Below are 21,916 nucleotides of genomic sequence, written 5' to 3' on the forward strand. Positions count from 1 at the left end.
GCTGACCACAGAGTAAGATCATATCATCTTCATAGTTGTGAGCGTGTACGTACTTGTCAATATAATGTTGTGCAGTAATCCTATAGACTTGCTAGTACGTGGTTCTCCATGACTGGCAGACGCAGGGTGCAGATGTATACATTGTTAAGCTAGCAATTCACAATAAGTCTACTTGCAGGTTCAGCCACCCATGGAATGTGTAAGGAAACCTCCAGACTCTTCCCCGACCTCTGATGTAAGGTTTAAAGGTTTGGTGAGGATTGGGCATGTTGTTTTTCAACTGCCCGATCCTTTTGTTCTCAGGTGATAAGCCTCCAGAGGTGTCTGATGTTAGCTTTCTCCCCTCTCCCCTAGCCGAGCATGCATATGTATGGGAGGATCTGAAGAGCTAGCTGTCAGCTGAAGGACTGTATGGCCAGCTTTAGATGTAGGGGTCTAGAAAAGCAAAACTCTATAGGAATAAGGATTCTCCTTACTATGTGTGGCTACTAATAGTCTACTTTTTTTTGCAGTTAAAATCATTGTGATTTTCTTGTTATGGGGAACAGATCCTGGGGAGCTTGTGCTTGTATACAGAAGCTAATCTGAAAATAAGACCTGTAGTGTCAATCATGGTTGTGGGCAGGGCAGCAACCTGATGAAGAGCTTCTAATCATGGTTGAACTTTCCTGATAGATTTCTCTGAACAGAAGACAAGCCGGTCTGCAGTGTGTGTGTGGAAACAAGCAGTTATAGAAAACAAACCAAGCAAAACTGTAATGACAACCTTTTAGAGAACTTTTTTCCTTTAAGAGCCTCTGTAGTGAAAATGTAGTACCATGTGGTGTCCACCAAAATTAATGCAACCACATAAAACATGGCCAAATAGGTCCACTATAGCAGGAGACACTTTTACCTATTGCCCTGACCAAGCAGAAGACCAAGGTGGATCCATCAAAGTTATGAATAGGTGCCAGCCTCTACATAACTTCGGCGTATCCAGCGCTGGTCTAAATGTAAGCCAGTTTCCTAGCTGTCTTACATTTAGACCTGTCGGCCCGTCCCCTTCCCCACCCACACCGAGCACCTGTTTTTAGACCTGGAGTGAGCTGGAAAAAGTCGCAGTCGTAAATTGCCCCCCAAGTCCCTAAGACATCCATATAACCTAACAGAGTATATGGATGGGTTGTCTCGATGAGACAACCCAGGGGATTCCACACAGGTCTTGGTGCCAGTTTACATCTTTGGACAACCCCATTAAAACCACCTATACATGAAGAATGACCTATGGTCTCACCACTACCAACATTTAATGAAACATCTCCGTCATTTTTCACCTGCACTGTCCAATTCTTGGCCCAATTGCTGCACCAGGCTTAAATATGGAAATAATCAAAATTTCACCAAAAGAAGCTTCCGAAAAAAATTGAAGAGGATTTTTTTCCCCCCTAGCATTTCATGACTGTCAAAACAGAGGATACTTGCTGAAGTAATTTTCCAAAAAGTTTGATGTGTAGTATGTAGACCCCCACGTGGCTCCAATGAACCGAACGTCATAGGGTTCTACGATGAGCTAAGTTTGGTTCGATAGAATTTCGATAGAAGTATCCGGGTCAAGTCCCATAATACAACAGTAAATTACAACTTTGGTTTCTAGCTGCTTCACCCTGCAAACCAGAGTTTAAACCTTTTCTAGCCCCCAATGTCCTCTCAGTCTTAGAAGAGGGTGCACACAAGTTTGACACGTTCCAACACATAGCAGCTAAAGTCTTCTAGGTACAGAGCCAGGTCCTGGGATTTGCAGAGTCCATATTTGCCACAGCTGGCTAATGTGAAATGGCTAGTATAGCCCACCCCCTCCCCTTCCACCATCACCTCCTCCCCTCTTCTTTATACTTAGGGGGAGGGTTGAAGCTGGGCAGAGTTTGGGAAAACTCCCTACTGGTGTCAGCTGAGCAGATAATTGAAAGGTTTCTGTCCAACTAGCTGAAACTAGTTGGGAAACACAAAGGAAGAGATAAGAACACAGTCCTCTCTGCTCCTGGTACTTCTACGCAACACACACTCTCCACAAGGACCAGGAGGCCAAGAATAGAGCCGGGGCACAGGTAAGGAGGACTGCGGCTGTAGTAGATAACAGAGGAACTGGGAAGGGGGATGCAAAAAAAGTTTGGAGAAGTTTTTAGAATCCCAGCAGCTGCTCACTGCTCTGGATATAGAAGATAATTTTTCTGCTACAGGTTTATACATCATCCTTGGAATTGTAGCAGTCTCCTTTCTATATTTATTGTCAATATATTCTGCTGTGGGACACACATTGACCAAAGCATCTAGTAACAATCAATCAGAAAGACGTTGCCCCTTAGACTATAAAAATCAATGCCTCTGTATACACACACACACACACACACACACACACACACACACACACGATGAATGCATTAGGGTATACAGCTAGCCTGAAGAAGATGCTCCTTCTAGTACAACCTTCTAGGCACTTATTCAATGTCATAAGGTTCTTGACCTCAGAGATGGCCCCGACCCCCTTCCCCCTTAACAACATACCGTGTCCATCAAATTGCTGGAAAAGGTCAGTGGAGTGGTGCAGTTGTGAGGGTCAATGGGTATTGAGGTGAAGAGGACATGATGAAGGTTGCAAGGATGTGTAGGAGATCCAGATTCTTCAAAGCTATGAGAAGAGTTCATACCACGCAGAAGGAAAAGTTCTTTATATCTTTAAGTGGTCCACCAACTATAATAATGTTTTCTTGTATTGTGTATTGGAACATGTTCTGGATGTCCCTCCTGGCTGTCTTCCCCTTGTCTAGATGTCCTCCATGCCCATCTTACATCTTCTAGATGCCCCCCATGCCCATCTTCCCCATTTCTAGATGTTCCCCAGGCTCGTCTTCCCACTTTCCAGATATCCCCCAGGCTCATCTTCCCCCTTTCCAGATTTCCCCCATACCTGTCTTCCCCCTTTCTAGATGTCCCCCATACCTCCATACCTGTCTTCCCCCTTTCTAGATGTCCCCCATACCTCCATGCCTGTCTTCCCCCTTTCTAGATGTCTTCCATGCCCATCTTCCCCCTTTCTAGATGTCTCTCATGTCCAATTTTCCCCCTTTCTAGATGTCTCCCATGCCCATCTGCCCTGCTTTCTAGATGTCCCCATGTCAGCATTACCTTTTTCTAGATGTCCCCCATTCCAGCCTTCCCCCTTTTAAGAAATCCCCCATTCCAGCCTTCCATCTTTCTAGATGTCCCCCATTCCAGCCTCCCACCTTTCTAGATGTCCCCCATGTCCATCTTCCCCCATTAAAGGCCCCTTGACATTGTTTAAATAACAAAAGCGGTTGTATAAATCATAAATCAGTACGCTCTTTCCTATGCAGAAGACTGCAAGCCAGCTAGGGGACAAAAATTCCTTTATTCTGGTACCTACAAAAGAACCCCCCCTCAAATTCCACCCACTTTATCCTAAGGTGCACCCTGGGGAGCATAAGAATATAGTCACTCTCTTCCAAAGTTGGAGGAGAATGATGACCTGGGAGGTATTTCTTACTGAATCCAATTATTAAATGTATTTATTTATTTATTTTTTAAGTTGCTTGTTTTGAAATTTGTTGCAATTTTTATTCTGAAAATTTCCTTAATTACATTATTTTTCACATCATTTTCTTTCTGTCTGATTCTATCAGGAAAAATACACAGCGGTGGCCGATAGAAAGCGCAGAGCTGGCAATTACTTATCTAGGAAGTTTTAGGGCAAGTCTTAATGGACACATACATAAAGGAAGTATATCGAGAAAGTAAATATGAAGCAAATGGGAAGAGACATTAGATTGTGGGGCAGACTGGAGGCAGGGGCTGCTTACCATCTGCACAGCGCAGCAGAATATGTTGGCACCATATATTATTGGGTAATGGTAAATAACTTTTTGTCTGGAAGAATGAGAGAACACTTTTTGGAGAATATTTTTGAATTTGTGTTTCTTTTTCTTCCCTCCATTATATAAACTGTCATCCATGGAGCGACAAGTGTCACCTTTGCTCATTGGTGTAACTATAATTTATAGGGCCCCATAGCAAATTAAAATGTGGCCCCCACCACCTAGGGTAAGAAAATTAAAACTGTAGCATAAGTAGCAATAATTAAAGGTACATATAAAACACCATATATCAGAAAACACACATATTGTTATACCCCACAAAAAGTTACAATATTCTTGCACCTGATTGGGCCCCTTCAACCTGTGGGCCCCATAGCAAGTGCTATGACTATATTTACGCCCATGCCTTTGCTAAGTCGTCCATCCTATTACGTATTCACCCCCCCCCCTTTGTTAACCTGTTCCCCACTCCATTAAACTCCAGCAATCTCTCTCATGTGGCTTCTCAAATATTTATGCAGCTTTTAATATGTTGGTATTTGACCGACATCCAAAAGCTCTCAACCCGCGGATTCCCAAACGAATGAGAGTCCCCTATTTCCTTAAGCACCGCGATCCAGTTAAAGTTAATTGGGCAATTAATGCGTAATCCTGAATTTGGAGACGTGAACATGACATGAAATGCCGGTCCTGATCCTGTGTGTGTTTTAAATCCACAGAAGTTGTGGCTCTCGGCCAATGCTAACATTATATTATTGACTTTAAGGAGAAAAAAAGGAGAGACGGAGACTGAGACCAGTTTAAGAGCCGAGTTATAAAAAGCTTAACTCTGTTACAGTACTTAGTGGTGCAGTCATTCACATTGTAAGAGGATAGATAGATAGATAGATAGATAGAGAGTAACATAGTACATAAGGCCGAAAAAATATATTTGTTCATCCAGTCCGGCCTGTTACCCTGCAAGTAGATCCAGAGGAAGGCAAAAAAAAAAAGTGAGGTAGAAGCCAATTTTTCCCACTTTAGGGTAATACAAAATTCCTTCCCGACTCCAATCAGGCATCAGAATAACTCCCTGGATCAACGACCCCTCTAGTAGCTATAGCCTGTAATATTATTACGCTCCAGAAATACATCCAGGCCCCTCTTGAATTCCTGTATTGTACTCACCATCACCACCTCCTCAGGCAGAGAGCTCCATAGTCTCACTGCTCTTACCGTAAAGAATCCTCTTCTATGTTTGTTTACAAACCTTCTTTCCTCCAGACGCAGAGGATGTCCCCTCGTCACAGTCACCGTCCTGGGGATAAATAGATGATGGGAGAGATCTCTGTACTGACCCCTGATATATTTATACATAGTAATTAGATCTCCCCTCAGTCGTCTTTTTTCTAAAGTGAATAACCCTAATTTTGATAATCTTTCAGGGTACTGTAGTCGCCCCCCATTCCAGTGTTTGCTTTAGTTGCCCTCCTCTGAACCCTCTCCAGATCTGCTTTGTCTGCCTTGTTCACAGGAGCCCAGACCTGTACACAGTACTTACTCCATGTGTGGTCTGACTAGTGAATTGTAAAGTGGTAGGACTATGTTCTCATCACGGGCATTTATGCCCCTTTTGATGCAACCCATTATCTTATTGGCCTTGGCAGCAGCTGCCTGACCCTGGTTTCTACAGCTTTTTAAGTTTGCTGTTCACTAAAATTCCTAGGTCCTTTTCCATGTCATTGTTACCCAGTGTTTTACCATTTAGTATGTACGGGTGACTTGCATTATTCCTTCCCATGTGCATAACCTTTCATTTGTCAGTGTTAAACCTCATCTGCCACTTCTCTGCCCAAGCCTCCAATCTATCCAGATCGCTCTGTAGCAGTATACTGTCCTCTTCTGTGTTAATTACTTTACACAGTTTAGTGTCATCTGCGAAAATTGATATTTTACTGTGCAAGCCTTCTACAAGATTATTGTTAAATATATTGAAGAGAATAGGGTCCAATACTGACCCCTGAGGTACCCCACTAGTGACAGTGACCCAATCTGAGTGTGGACCATTAATAACCGCCCTCTGTTTTCTATCATTGAGCCAGTTACTTACCGGCATACAGACGTTTTCTCCCAGTCCGAGCATTCTCATTTTATATACTAACCTTTTATGTGGTACAGTGTCAAATGCTTTGGAGAAGTCCAGATACACGACATCCATTGATTCGTCGCTGTCAAGTCTAGAACTTACCTCCTCATAGAAACTGATTAAATTAGTTTGACATGACCGATCCCTCACGAAGCCATGCTGATATGGCGTTATTTGCTTATTTTTATTGATGTACTCTTATTGATGTTTCTACTTTTATTGATGTTTCTAAGCATCTCTTAGAAAACCTTCAAACTGTTTACCCACGACAGATGTTAAACTTACCAGCCTATAGTTTCCGGGCTCTGTTTTTGGAACCTTTTTGAATATTGGCACCACATTTGCTATGCGCCAATCCTGTGGAACACTCCCTGTCAGTATAGAGTCCGCAAATATCAGAAATAAGGGTCTGACTATGACATTACTTAATTCTCTGTATGCCATCTGGTCCTGGCGATTTGCCTATTTTAATCTTTTTAAGACGCCGCTGTACTTCTTCCTGGGTCAGGCAGGGAACTTTTAATGGGGAATTAATGGATGGATAGATAGATATGGAGATAGATATGAGACAGATAGATATAAGTTACATACATACATAGATAGACAGAGACTGAGGCATCCGTTTAACATATACACGTGTATATGTTAAACATGGGACAAAAACCTGATGTGAACACTGCCTAAGAGGATCATAGAGTGTCCGGCTGCTGGAGGACCCTGGCGATCAGCTGTGCTTTTTGCAGGAACTCATCAGGAAGCGCTCAATTTTCCTGCAGCACCACCACAGGGGAAATGAAGTATTACACAATCCTCATTGAAATCAATAAGCTGCCTGTGTAATGTATGAGCGAAGTGTTCTGTGTAGCCTGTCTCCCGCTCTGTGTGATTGATGAGGGTCCAGAGAGGGAGACCCCCCCCCCCCCCTTCCTGTACTCAGAATTCCCTAATAGGGTATTTTTAAATAAGTTTTTCCAAACCAAACAACCCCTGTAAGTCATCTTCCTCTTCTGTCTAGTTGCAAAAAATTCTTTTTTTAGCAGCTTCACCGAAGAGGTCAAAGGGTGAGAGGTTATTCTTGAGGAACCTGCAGGTTGGAGGTCTCCAGAATCCATCGGGTGTCCTTCTGTGCTCCTCAGGCCTTTGTAGAGTTTATGGACGCAGCTGTGACTGGGAGGGACAGAAGGTGACTGTGTCTATACAATTGTAAATCGGGTTGTCAGATGTGTGACATCAGATAGCGATGGATGGAGGCGGCCAACTCCACCTTCACCAGGCCTGCTTAGGTCAGCAAAAAGTCATATCTGGCGCCACTTATCTCCTGGAAAACAATGCATCGGACATGTTAAGATTAACCTGGCAGATCCCTGTTCGCCCAAATTACCGTAGGATTGTACGAATGTTGATTCCTGATCATTGCCCCGTGTGTCCAGCGATCACACGGCGAGCACTGAGCGCATCTACTATATGGGCATTAAAAATCATAATTTTCGGCAGCACAACTCCCCGCGTAAAAAAGGACGCAATGACGACGGTAATATAAGCTGTAAGAGGACCAGTGATGGTAGGAACATATGATAAACGGGAATGTCCTATGAGTAATGTAAAAAAATTTAATCAGACATCATATAGTACATGGACAACCTCTTTCTAACAAAGCTAGTAACCAGACCTGTACCTCACATGGACCAAGAGATCTCCACATTCACTGCTCAAATTGCTCTGATAGATTTATTTCAGGTGGACAGCTCTGGGGCGTGTCCTTTCTGCTGAAGCTGGTGGCAGATGAAGGATGAAATTGAGCATGTGCTTCCATCTCATCAAGCAGGACAGACAAATTAGAGAGACCAAACAGCAGGTGGCGCTATACAGTTATATCTTAGTTATAATAAATTTTAAATTATATGCAATTACAAACGTATTCAGATCCAGGTGCTGGTCTGAAAAATGTAGAATATTTCTTGTGGGACAGCCCCTTTAAATACATGTAAGCAGGCGCTGATTGACTTGATGTATCATCGATCGGCACCCGTTACAGGCTGATTGGCCCACTGGGCCATAAATCCTAATGTGAAAGTGAGAGAAGTGGAAATTTCAAAGAAGTAGCATCCAGTATTGTTTGGCGGGTTTTGCATTTTAGTATGCAGGACATCACTGAAAAAGTAACCAAATAAAATAAGTAAATATAAAATAAGTAATTTAACCAAATAAAAAATTATTATAATTTCTTCCTTGCAGCTCACCAAGTACAGCGCCATCTACAGGATAGTGGCTGTGCTTGGTACTACATCTCAGCCCCATTGACTTGAATGGGACAGAGCTGCACATAGGCGATTTGACCGTTGAACGGGATGTCACTGGCCTAGGAAGAGTCCTCTTCAAACAACTGATCGGTGGGGTGCCGGGAGTCGGACCCTCGCCGATCTGATATTGATGACCTATCCTGAGCATAGGTCATCAGTATTAAACACCCGGAGAACCCCTTTAACATGTTAGCTGTATACCTGATACTTTAGTTCTCTGCTCTTACAAGACTTTTATACAGTTCCTATCTGATGATCCAGAACAGGGATGCTCAACCTGCGATCCTCCAGCTGTAGCAAAACTACAACTTCCATCATGCCTGTACAGCTATCAGGGCATGTTGGGAGTTGTAGTTTTGCAACAGCTTGGAGTGCCGCAGGTTGAGCATCCCTGATCCAGAATATTTGATGATCTGGAACCTATCAAGTCCTGGAGCTGCAGAATCAAAAGAATTTTCTTGTATGATATTAATTGCATATAAAATTCTTACAGACTGCAGTTTACTTCAGTGATCTCCAACCTGTGGCTCTCCAGCTCTTGCAAAACTACAACTCCCATCATACTGTGATAGCTGCAGCCTGTTACAGCATGATGGGAAATTGGGAATTGCCATTTTGCTACAGAATTGAGGAGCATTGCTTTACTTGGTAACTAACTGCTAGGTTACAGTAAGTACTCATTGGAATGCATTATATACAGATGTAGCTGAGCTGAGTCTGTCAGTTAAAAAAAAAAATATATATATTATTTTTTTTTTAGCTTTTATTCATCCATACCTCTTAGAATATATTTATTATGGTAATGTATGTTTTTCTGTTGCAGTTGAGTTTTTTCGATGCAGCAAAGATGAGTTTCTCAGATATAGCAGAGCTGCCTAAGCAAACTGAGCTCTGCTACATTTGTGTATTGCTTGGTCTGGTCTTTTATGTCTGAGGTTGTTTTTCTATTTCCCTTTGTGCTATATTATGGCGGTCTAGAACTAGGATTAAGGAATTGTGTGCACATGACTGACTGTAGTGTGAATCTCTACTTCGGTAAAGACCCCAGATGTGAATTTTGCCCCCCTGGGAGGGCACCATACTGGGTCCTGCGGCTGGAATGTGCCTGAGGCCATTGTATAGGGGATAGTAAGAGCTGCCTACATGCAACAGATATCAGCGAGGGCTGGACCATGAAGTCCTAAAACAAGGAGGAGGTGGGGGTAAAGCTTTTATGGGTCATATCCGACCCATGTGATATTTGAGGGTCCAGTGTATTATGTATGGCACGTAATGCCGCAGGGCTGCAGAATGATTTTATTCTGAACAATTGCCGCATATAATGAATATATAATGCAGAAGTTATTATAGGGAGTCGCTGTCTGCAGCGCTCAGGCTCTTTTCGTAACCATAGTAGACTTTAACAGGGAGAAATAGCGTGCAATTGAAACTGATGCAGCTACCACCCGCTCTGCATTGTCACGTGTTCACCCCAAAGTGTTACCTATCAGGCATAAGTGGGGTGAAATGAGATATCCCTTTAAGAGAGTTTTCTGGGTTTTACACTGGTGGCCTATCCCACACCCCATTTACTGGTTCCCCATTGCCTCTTCATTACAGTACCCTGTATAGCGACCTCCACATACATTTGGCTGAGCCTGGTACTGCGGGCAGGACCCTTTATGCAGCACCAGACACAGTGGCAGCCGCACAGTGGAGGAATGGTGTTGTAGCCACTTACGTTGCCCCTTCTAATCATTGAGGCACCCAGAGGTGATCAGACCAAAGCCGTCCATGCACCTTAGATGATTTGCGAATGGGACCTCTAGACTCTCCCGCTATGGGCTTATGCACAAGGCCGATGATTGGCCGTTCCGTGCATTGGGGACCGCAATTTGCGGTCCCCAATGCACTGGCAACATCCGTGCGGATTCCGCAGACGGATCCAGACCCATTCAACTTGGATAGGTCCATGATCCGTCCGCACTGCAAAAAAATAGAACATGATCAATTTTTTTTGTGGTGCTGAGGCACAGAGAGAAACCCCATGTAGTGCTTCCGTGGGGTTCCGTGCCTCTGTTCCGCACCGCACATTCCGGATTGCAGACCCATTCAAGTGAATGGGTTCGCCTCCGTGATGCAGGGTGCACACAGCCGGTGCCCGCATATCGCGGACCTGTTTACGAGCCGGACACGGCCGGGCAACGCCTGTGTGCATGAGCCCTATGGCAGGTGTTGAGGAAGATAAGGATCGGGTATGTTGGATTTCAGCTGCCCGATTCTCTTGTTCTTGGGCAGACACCTCAGAAAGCCGCTTCCTTCCAACTTCCTACTGAGAACACATGCATGCTCGGCCAACTCAAGCTTGCATGTGTATGGAGATATTGGGAGTGATAAACTGATAGAGCTGAATGCACATGGTGCAGATTTGTATGCAGAAAATCCACATGAAATCCACACCAAAGCCGGAAAAAAAAAATGCACATAAATCTGCAATATTTATCGTGTTTTTGTGTGGTTTTTATGCAATTTCTTGGTGCAGATTTTCTGCAGATCTGGTGAAATCCGCACAATAAAAATGCAACAACAATTGACATGCTGCAAATGTCAAAATCTTCACATCAGGTAAATTTTTCCAAAAAAGCAAAAGGTACATGAAATTTGTGTAATCTCATGCACTTTGCTAGTGCTGTATTATGCTGCATGAAATACACACAGAAAAACTGCACTTAAACCACATCATGCGCAGGACGCCTTAGGATAAGCCGTCAATGTAAAATTGCCCTTTTGATAGTAAAACCTATTGATTTGCCCTCCTATAGACATTAATGGAGACTGACCACAAATACATGGGCACTTCTTCACTGGGAATAGGGATCGGGGGGCCCCGACTGTCACACCTCCACCAATTAGACATTTCTGACATATTCAATGTGCATAATAGTAATAAAGGACGGCACTCGCTGTTCGTAGCAAACATTCTCTTTATTGCCACATATCTACCGTATATCTGTGACGCGTTTCGGCACAGGCTGTGCCTTTGTCAAACATATTCAATGTGCATGTCATAAACCCTCTTTAAAGAGGACGTGTCACATCTGTTTTAGCAAATAATCGTATTCCACTTGACGACAATTCTGGAGCATCTTTTCAACTCTCTGCTGTACAATTCCTCTATTATTCCTGCTAGATGTGTATGAATGAAGGTATAGCTGGGTGTTACCAGTTGTGGCTGTATCCCTGCACAGTCTGACACTATCCATCAGTGCTTCCAGCGTCAGACTGTGCAGGGACACCCCCCCCCCAACTGGTAGCACCCAGCTGGACCTTCATTGCAAACTGCTAGTAATTTATTCATGAATAGAGGAATAGCACAACGTAGAGTCAAAAGAATAGATGCTTCCGAATTTTTATTACAAGGGGAAATGCAAGTAGTTACTAAAACAGACAAGTCAGGAGAGGGGACGGGTCTTCATTAAGGTTCATTGTGTGATAGATCCACATTTTAAGAATTTTAAGTATTAACACATTGAGATACTATACAGGGAGGGAAGTAATATGAAGTACGGACCCAGATCAACTCAAGAAGGGACATTAAAGGGAACCTGTCACCTCAAAAACGCATATAAAACCGCCAGCATTACCTCATAGTAGCCCCCAGTCTGTTAATAATCATATGTTTGATCCGTTAGTCTGATGCGCCATAGATTCAAGAAACAATGTTTTAAGCAGCATCTTGCCGGTCAGATTGAAGTCAAGGTAAGCACGCCCCCTAACCGTCCCCTCTTTTATTAGATTGACAGCCTGCAGCGCGTCCGGGATCGCCTAAGTCTCACGCATGCGCAGTGCGCCGCTGAAACCCGGCTGACAGCGGCAGCCGGAGACAGGATCGCGCTTAGCCAAGGAGCGCACCGCGCATGACATATGCGATCCCTGCCGCACTGCAGGCTGTCAATCTAACAAAACAGGGGACGGTTAGGGGGCGTGCTGCTTACCTTGACTTCCGTTTCTCAGAAAGCCATCAGTGAAATAAACATCCGTTAAAAATGACCGTTTTTGCCGGACATTTTTTAGACTTAGGCTTTTTTCAAACTAGCGTTAGGCTTGTCCCAGAACAGCCTGCTGGATGTCCGCTCCGGCCCCATTCACTATGATGGGGACGGGCGGGAGATGTGGCCTCAGCACGGCAAACATGCCGAGAGGTGGTCAGACAAAAACCTCAGTATGCCGGACAATCCTAATGCTAGTGTGAAAGAAGCTTTATATAGCGCAGACATATTCCGCAGCGCTTTACAGACATTACCGTCACGCTGTCCACAGTGGGGCTCACAGTCTACACTCCCTATTGGTATGTCTTTGGAGTGTAGGAGGACACCGGAGAACCCGGAGGAAACCCATGCAAACACGGGGAGAACATACAAACCCCATGCAGATGTTGTCCTTAGTCGGATTCTAACCCAGGACCCCAATATTTTGTTTATTTTATTTATTTGTTTATTTAATTTTCTCCCTTTATTATACGGAAGTATCATACAAAGCACATCTTTTTATACATTAAAAAAAAACACACAGCAACAAAAGAATAAAAAATGACTATTGAAGTACTAATGAAAGGAGGAAGAAAATAAAAAGGGAGGAGAGGAGAGATCACTTTAACCCTTAGGGCTAGTTTCTTTGAAAAGAGCTTTATCATTTATTGAGAATAAGATTTCTTTCTTGCCTATCCAAGATATGCATTAACTTTGAATATAAGCTCCCAAATATCAGGTGTCATTGGGGATTTCCAGGCATCTAGAACATGACAAAATACCACCTTACTACCTGTCGTATGTGTTCCATTTTTGATATTTAGAAGAGCCCAGATGTATCATAACCTAATTTTTTTTTTTATATTCGTTCTAATACTTTAGGGGAGATTTATCAAGACTGGATATTTTTTACGACGGTCTTGATCTGCTGCTCTGCCAGAGGATGCGCCTAATTTATGGCAAAGCACAAGCCTTGTCATATATTAGCCGCGTCCTCCGACAGTCTGTGCGGAGCCCATCTGCCCTGCTATTCCCCACCTTGGGTTTGGGATTTTGTTACCCCCAGAAAATTGGCGTAGGAAGATAATAAATCTCCCTCTTTGTGCCAGAATCGAATGACTATTTCACAATTCCACCAAACATAAGACAAATTACGGTACCTACCTCCCCACATATCGTCCAGCATAACTTAGGGGTAGAACTTATAGAGATTTAAAGGACACAGGTGCATAGGCATCTTGATGTACTAAGAGTGTCTTTCCTTCTGCTCAGACCACTTTAAATTGATTTAAATGAGAGCTGTGTAATACTTCATTTTCACCAGCGGTGTCACTGCAGGGAAATGAAACACTTCCTACCGATCGCCCTTACAGATCACAGATGATCACTGAGGATCCCAACAGCTGGAAAACCCCTTAACCTGCCATTCTTCTTACAATTCTATCCATAAAAACTGATGCTTGCTGCTCTTACGCATGAATTATAATATTTGTGCTTGTTTGTTAACTTCAACCTTTTCTTTTGCCCTCACAGGATGGACTTGCGAGCTTTGTGCGTCATTGTGTTGGTGGCAATTCTTGCTGTGAGTTCTCAGGCTGCTAAAAACAAAAAAGGTATGGCCATTAATATTATTGCCTACCCTTATCCAGGTTTCTCTTTAAATTTCATGTTTGCCCTTAAAGGAGAACTCCTCCCATATGTGTCACCAACCCAAAATCTCATGGGCTGTGCTCTACTTTATGGACAATTTATGTATGTTTAGGCATTGTCAATGAACGCATTACAAAGAGGTAATCTGAGACGATTTGAGGACCTATTTTCGCTAATAAAGTCTTTTTTTTTTTTAGGGTCCATTCACACGTCCGTAGTGTATTGCGGATCCGCAATACACCCAGACAGCACCCCCATAGAACTGCCTATTCTTGTACGCAATTGCGGACAAGAATAAGACATGTTCTATTTTTTTCCGGAGCTGGAAGATCTGGGCCGCGCTCCGGAAATGCGGATGCGGACAGCACACTGTGTGCTGTCCACATCCATTTCTGCCCCATAGAGAATGAATGGGTCCGCACCCGTTCTACAATTTGCGGAACGGATGCGGACCCATTCTACGGACGTATGATTGTGATCTTACTGAAAGGTTTCCAAAGGAGGAGTTCTCCTTTAAGATATCTCTATCTACCTCAGCCTTACACATTTTTTCTTCTCAACAGACAAAGGCAAGAAGGGAGCATCAGATTGTGGAGAATGGAAGTGGGGCAGTTGCATCCCTAATAGCAAGGACTGTGGTGTAGGCACCCGGGAGGGAACATGCGAAGAAGAGACACGCAAAATCAAGTGCAAGATTCCCTGCAACTGGAAGAAACCATTTGGAGGTTAAGAAAGATTCTTAGTCATGTCTATAATTTATATAGAAAAGTTCAAAAAGTTCTAGGATATACTTTAATAATGGTACATCTGTTCCTGCAACAGAACCCTAGTGATGCATATTAAAACACTTCCACATCTCGATACGGAGGTGTGTAACGTAGCGTGAATTCAAAAGATTTGAGAATGAATAAACTTACACAGGCTTAGTGAATAAATATATTTACTAAGTGTGATTATATATATGATAACACAAATAAATCACATACAGAATAATAAAAAGTAAATAATAATCACTAGCCTAAATATGGGGTAGGAATCCATCTGGCCATGCTATAACCCATGGCTGTCTACCACGTTATAACAGATGACCGACACCCCAGGGTGTACAAGAGATAGGGCAAACAATACTTACATCCTACCTAGGATGAAGTTCCTGGTCGAATCCCAATTAATCTGTTAGTGCAGACCAGACTTATTCTCATCAGCCCTTCCTCCAGTGTACATCACACATGTATCTGAGATCCCTTAGGAATGTGTTCTTATCAGCACAATGGGGGATGGGTACTGTCTCTAACCCACTTCATTACAAGGAAAAATTGTAAACTTTTACACAGAGTATTAAACAGAATCAGAGAGGACAGAACCAATCAGTACTTAAAAATACCCTTACAATACAGGTATAACTACAGGCTACGGGACTCCAATGCAAAATCTATACCAGGGCACCCCACCGTCAACCATGTGCCATTTATAACCATACTTTCCAACTCTCCAGGAATGTCTGGCAGGCTCCCAGAAAAAGGAGAGACCTCCAGGACTCCCAGAGCATTCCTCAAGAGTCTTGGGCACAGCATGGAGGGCTGCTTTCTCATAGGAGAACTGTAACTGCATGTGGTACCGCATTTCAGCGTCAATAGATGCACCTTATGGGGGCGATGCTCAAATGTGGTGGAGCAAGTTTCAAATGAGGGTGGGACACTGCTGAAACTGAGTCAGGGCTGAAAACGGGCACAACTATGAAAACAATTTGGCAGCACACTGGGTACGGTGCGACTTCGTACTTAACCTTCATAAATTTATAACACTGGCGTCTTCTAATATGGCAGAGGGTCCTTTAGCTACGTCCTATTTCGATATTCTCTTATGCACCATCTATTGATCTTATCCTTCCATGGATGTGCAGTAATGAAGGTGAAGAATGCCTTTCATTGTGTATCTAAGTGGCTTTGGCTGCGTTGATATTGGGAGCAGAAGAGAACGGCACTTCTACAAGAATACGTATCGTATAGTCTTATATGGCTAAATACGCATTAGCGCTTTGTACATGAATGTGACCTAGCATCTCATTTCAAACTCTAGGGCAGATTAGCACATTTTTATGGCCAGTATACGTTATCTTCCTGTGTCTCATGTTCCACAGCTGATTGCAAATACAAGTTTGAGGTGTGGGGTGAATGCAATGCGGAAACTGGTTTGAAGAGCCGTTCTGGGACCCTGAAGAAGGCTCTGTACAATGCAGTGTGCGAGCAAACCGTGCAGGCCAGCAAACAATGTTCCATCAAGACCAAAACCAAAGGTGAGCCAGATGACCAGTGATACAAAGGAGCAACTGCTCCACATCTTGGTAGGTCTAGGACAGTGGTCGGCAACCCGCGGCTCGCGAGCCACATGCGGCTCTTTTGATCCTTAGATGCGGCTCTTTGGTTCGGGCTGGCGGGTGGGCGGCCTTTCTTGCAAAATGTCAAGCTTTCAAAAGGTCCGTCATGCGCCTCCTGCCCCGTCTGTCTGCTCCTTCCACTTTATGAATGAAGCAGGCAGGCGGGGCAGGAGGCGCATGACAGAGGGTGAGATGTCACGCTGCGCACAGCAGCAGAAGGGCGGGCAGCGGCGGACTTTCAGCACAACACCGGCCATGTGAGGAGTGGTGAAGAGGCCGCCGCTCAGGTCCAGGAGGAGCGAAATGTCCTGCAGAAGAAAGGTAGGAGCTGCCCCCGGTGTGTGCACCGGCCCCACCGCAAGTGTCCCTGCCTCCTCCCTTCCCCCCCACTAATACATTACTTTACTTACTGGAGGGCACTTATGGGGGATATCTGTGGAGGGCACTTATGGGGGATATCTGTGGAGGGCACTTATGGGGGATATCTGTGGAGGGCACTTATGGGGGGATATCTGTGGAGGGCACTTATGGGGGGATATCTGTGGAGGGCACTTATGGGGGGATATCTGTGGAGGGCACTTATGGGGGGATATCTGTGGAGGGCACTTATGGGGGGATATCTGTGGAGGGCACTTATGGGGGGATATCTGTGGAGGGCACTTATGGGGGGATATCTGTGGAGGGCACTTATGGGGGGATATCTGTGGAGGGCACTTATGGGGGGATATCTGTGGAGGGCACTTATGGGGGGATATCTGTGGAGGGCACTTATGGGGGGATATCTGTGGAGGGCACTTATGGGGGGATATCTGTGGAGGGCACTTATGGGGGGATATCTGTGGAGGGCACTTATGGGGGGATATCTGTGGAGGGCACTTATGGGGGGATATCTGTGGAGGGCACTTATGGGGGGATATCTGTGGAGGGCACTTATGGGGGGATATATGTGGAGGGCACTTATGGGGGGATATCTGTGGAGGGCACTTATATAGCATCTTATGCTATATATGTGTCATCCACAGATATCCCCCATAGGTGCCCTCCACAGATATCTCCCATAAGTGCGTCATCCACAGATATCCCCCATAAGTGCGTCATCCACAGATATCCCCCATAAGTGCGTCATCCACAGATATCCCCCATAAGTGCGTCATCCACAGATATCCCCCATAAGTGCGTCATCCACAGATATCCCCCATAAGTGCGTCATCCACAGATATCCCCCATAAGTGCGTCATCCACAGATATCCCCCATAAGTGCGTCATCCACAGATATCCCCCATAAGTGCGTCATCCACAGATATCCCCCATAAGTGCGTCATCCACAGATATCCCCCATAAGTGCGTCATCCACAGATATCCCCCATAAGTGCGTCATCCACAGATATCCCCCATAGGTTCCCTCCACAGATATCTCCCATAAGTGCGTCATCCACAGATATCCCCCATAAGTGCGTCATCCACAGATATCCCCCATAAGTGCGTCATCCACAGATATCCCCCATAAGTGCGTCATCCACAGATATCCCCCATAAGTGCGTCATCCACAGATATCCCCCATAAGTGCGTCATCCACAGATATCCCCCATAAGTGCGTCATCCACAGATATCCCCCATAAGTGCGTCATCCACATTACATCCACATCTGTAGACAAGTTTAATAAACGTAAAAAATGATAAAGATAAAATGAAATAATAATCAAGATCCAAATAAAAGAAAGTACATATAAAAGTATGTAAAAACACACTCTGGGCTCATGCCCACGAATGTAAGGGCGCCGTGCCTGTGCTGCGGACCGCAAATAGCGGTCCGCAATGCACGGACACAGACCATGGGGCAGCTGCATGAGGATCGCGGACCCATTCACTTAAATGGGGTTCGCGATCCGCATCCGACTGCCCGCACCGCAAAAAAAGTAGCGCATGGGTCCATGATGCGGGCTGCACACGGCCAGTGCCAGTGTATTGCGGACCCGCCGTATGCGGCCTGCAATATGGCAACGGCGGGCACACAGTCGTGTGCATGAGCCCTAATAGTCCTCACTGGTACTGTTGACGCAATATTTTAGGTTTTAAAAATGTGGCTCTCGAAATAAATTTCAATCGTGGTTTTGGCGATATTTGGCTCAGTTGAAAAAAAAGGTTGCCCACCACTGGTCTAGGAGGTTGGTCCAGGAGGCAGTGGCATACCTTCACTGGAGGCAGACCACTGCTTTGGGGACCCAGGGGGAAGGAGTCTACAGGGCTGAACTCTTTTATCTTCTTCACAATCTAAAAATACTGCATTTTCATGCAGCTGCCACTAGGGGAGCTCAATGCAAAGAGAGTATTTCAGCTTCCTGAAATTGTAACTGCACTGAGCTCCCCCTAGTGGTGGCTGCAGACACCCAGCTTTATAATGGAAGGAAAGCAGGAGATCAATCAATATATTATGCTAGTGCTAGTTGTTTGGTGTAAATACATTCAAAACTATGGTGGTCAGAATGAGCACCTGTTTCACTTTTTTATGGGTGAGATGGTGGGAAACGTATTACAATTGTTTTTAAATTAAATTTTCTTCCGCGTAATAAAAAACCCCCATTAATTTGTTGCAAATCTGGGGTATTGCTTAGATGTGATTGTTGCATGCGTATTGGGAAACTGGGCGGGGCAGGGGGCCGATGCTAAATTTTGCTATGGGGCCCTATTACGTCTGTGCATGCCCCTGCTAGGAGGCTCCAAGCAAGGGGAATGATAGACGAGACCAAAATAAAAGGAGCTGAGGTCCATTGTTGTCTGCGACCAGTAGATCCTCAAGGACAATCCATATAAACGGTCTGCCTTTCTTATATTTCTGCTCAAGCCTTTCCTATCTTAGTGACCATCGACGGGAACTTGTCACTATGAACCTGCTATCCAACCTACTGGCACTGACACGTTATGAAGCAGGAGGAGCTGAGCAGACTGATGTTTAGTTTCGTGGGAAAGGATTCAATATAACTTGGAATATTTGAATTTCTTGCTCACATTGGCACAGTAGACGGTTCCTCCTCTGTGGCTGAGCCTTCTCTGTGTCAACGGATATATTAAGATTGTAAGCTTGTAAATCATTGTTAGGACCCACCCACTGGACTCTTAAGCTTAGAATGGGCAGGAAATAAAATGAAAATAAATAATTACAATTATACTAGCTATGTATCGCTCTGCTCACCACCTCCTGCTCTGTACCAGTGTGGTTTCTCCATCACAGCGGTGCTCAGGGAGTTAAATGGGGGTGTTATGGTGAAGGCCATGGATTTGGTGGGGAAAAAAAGGCTCCGTAAGGCACAAATGAGATGTGTATTTTTTTTTTCAGGCAAAAAAGGTAAAAGAAAGGACTAGAACGTGAACATCTGACACCCCAAGAATGGTCCCATGGGTTCAGCACCATCAAGAATAATGGAATCCACAGACGCCCCTTAAAACCTTTCTCCAACTTGCACTCTGTCCTGACCTCCCCCCTCTCCTCCTCCCAATATTTCAATTTTTTAATCACTAATGTCTTTAGGAAGAAAGAAAAAAAGTGTAAAAAGAAAAGAATCTCTTTCCTCTGACAAACTTAAACTGCCCCCCATCCTCTTTGCCTCCATCTTTAAAGTCTGATTTCTGCCTACATCGCCCCCCCCCCCCCAGTATATAAACTGCAACCCCTTTCCCCCTATACTACATGTACGTGGTTTCATATTTCTGTGTTTTTTAGGCAATTTCTTTTTTTCTTTTTCTTTTTTTTTTTATACTTTTTTTTTTTTTTAAATAAATGTACAGTTTGGATTTGTAGATCTGTTTGGGTATTTTATTCTTGCCTTATATTAGAGGATGATGATGACGACGATCAAGCAAAGGTTAGGGGTGTTTCACAATTTGATTCCTACCCAAACTGATATGTACAGAACCCAGTACAGAGACCACATTAAAAATTTGCAAATTATATATTGCATTATGCCTAGTGCAGGGCCTGAGGAGGAGGAGCATGACACCAAACAACACTTAAAAAAACTTGTGTCCTACATCAACTCAGGCCATGGACTAGGCAGAACACAGCGTATCGCTTTTCACTGGAGTGCCCCCTTAATATTAAAATCAATTGAAAAAGTTGATCCATCAGTTCAATCTGTTGTATTAATAGTCCTATTGAACTTAAAGGGATTCTCCGGGAAATAAGAAAATTAAAATGCTTAAATATTGCTTTATTATAAATATATTCTCAAATACCTTTCATTAGTTATAATGGCTCGTTTTGTCCAGGGAGCAATTATTAAGAGAAATAAAATGGCCACCGTCCTATTAGTACACACTGAACCTGTCCTAATCACATAGCAGGACAAGTTACTTCAGGACACTGAGCTAAACAGCTGCCTCATCCTCCTTCATGATAATGATCCTGAATACAGCTGATAAGATCTTCAGCTGAATCTCTGTAGGAATGGAGTTCATAAGGAGACATGAAGTACAGAGAGGATGGACAGGACAGGCTGTGGTAATGGAGACTGCATACAGGTGCTGCTGCTAATTACTACATCCTCACCTCCTCTCTGTACTTCATGTCTCCTCATGGACTCCATTCGAATTCAGCAGAAGATGTTATCAGCTGTATTCAGGATCATAATCCCTGACAAGCAGAACAGAGGACGAGGCAGCTCTTTAGCTCAGTGTTCTGAAGTAACTTGTCCTTCTGTGAGATTAGGACAGATTTTGTGTCGACTAATAGGATGGCGGCCATTTCTCCTTATGATTACTCCCTAGACAAAACGAGCCATTATAACTAATAAAAGGTATTTGGGAATATATTTATAATAAAGTAATATTTTTCATTTTCTTAATTCCTGGATAACCCCTTTAATGTAAAGGAAAAAAAACTGATGGGAGAAAGGTTCGGATGGTAGACGTCCATATGAACAGTCCCTAGAGGAGACCATACACTTAAAGTGAACCTATGACTGTGTTAGTAACAACTTTCATTCCCCATGTAAAACAATCATCTATTCTCATGACTCTGTTGTGCCATTCCTTTATTATTCCTAGAAGTTTGCAATAAAGGTCCAGATGGGTGTTACCAGTTGCCCTTGCACATTCTGTCACTGGTCACTCCACTAATGGAAAGGAGACTTCTGGCAGCAACATATCTCTCATGGGAGAAAAAAGATCAGATTTTGAAATCCAATAATCTATGTTTCCTTGAGAGCAGAGACACAAGACCCCCTACAGATGGACCAGTTAGATACCCCCCCCCCTTCCACCTCAATATCAGCATTTCTCTAATGTGTATCTTTAAGCTGCAGCCATAATGATATTTATGTAGTGCCTTGTATAACATGGCAATATACTTGCTGCCATGCATAATGTGTCATTCATCATGTGGTCAGATGCCCGGGAACAATATATATATTTTTTTCTTCATCTATGTCCAAAGTGCAGAATAATGATGGTTTCAATGCAGTGCATTATGGGAGCTCACATAGTTGTAAGAGTTAAAACAGTACCTGCTACATTTAAATCCCCCTTAGACAGCTACAGCGCTGCTTGAAAGTTTGTGAACCCTTCAGAATTTTTTATTTTTCTGCATAAAT

General features: G+C 43.9%; 1 protein-coding gene across 1 annotated transcript; it reads left to right on the plus strand.

Moving 5' to 3' along the window:
- Nucleotides 1-2,023: 2,023 nt before the first annotated feature.
- Nucleotides 2,024-20,097, plus strand: MDK (midkine). Its single transcript, XM_044270431.1, has 5 exons — nt 2,024-2,087; nt 13,838-13,917; nt 14,518-14,679; nt 16,095-16,250; nt 19,666-20,097. Exons 2-5 carry the CDS (start codon nt 13,839-13,841, stop codon nt 19,689-19,691), a joined length of 423 nt encoding a protein of 140 aa, XP_044126366.1. The 5' UTR covers nt 2,024-2,087; nt 13,838; the 3' UTR covers nt 19,692-20,097.
- Nucleotides 20,098-21,916: the final 1,819 nt, after the last annotated feature.

Source organism: Bufo gargarizans, chromosome 10, assembly GCF_014858855.1.
Source record: "Bufo gargarizans isolate SCDJY-AF-19 chromosome 10, ASM1485885v1, whole genome shotgun sequence".
Classification (NCBI taxonomy): domain Eukaryota; kingdom Metazoa; phylum Chordata; class Amphibia; order Anura; family Bufonidae; genus Bufo; species Bufo gargarizans.

Excerpts from the sequence above, each read along its gene's own strand:
- MDK (XM_044270431.1), top strand. The coding sequence starts at position 13,839 with ATGGACTTGCGAGCTTTGTGCGTCATTGTGTTGGTGGCAATTCTTGCT. Across the intron at positions 13,918-14,517 it reads GGCTGCTAAAAACAAAAAAG|ACAAAGGCAAGAAGGGAGCA; the intron begins GTATGGCCATTA and ends TCTTCTCAACAG. Across the intron at positions 16,251-19,665 it reads CATCAAGACCAAAACCAAAG|GCAAAAAAGGTAAAAGAAAG; the intron begins GTGAGCCAGATG and ends TTTTTTTTTCAG.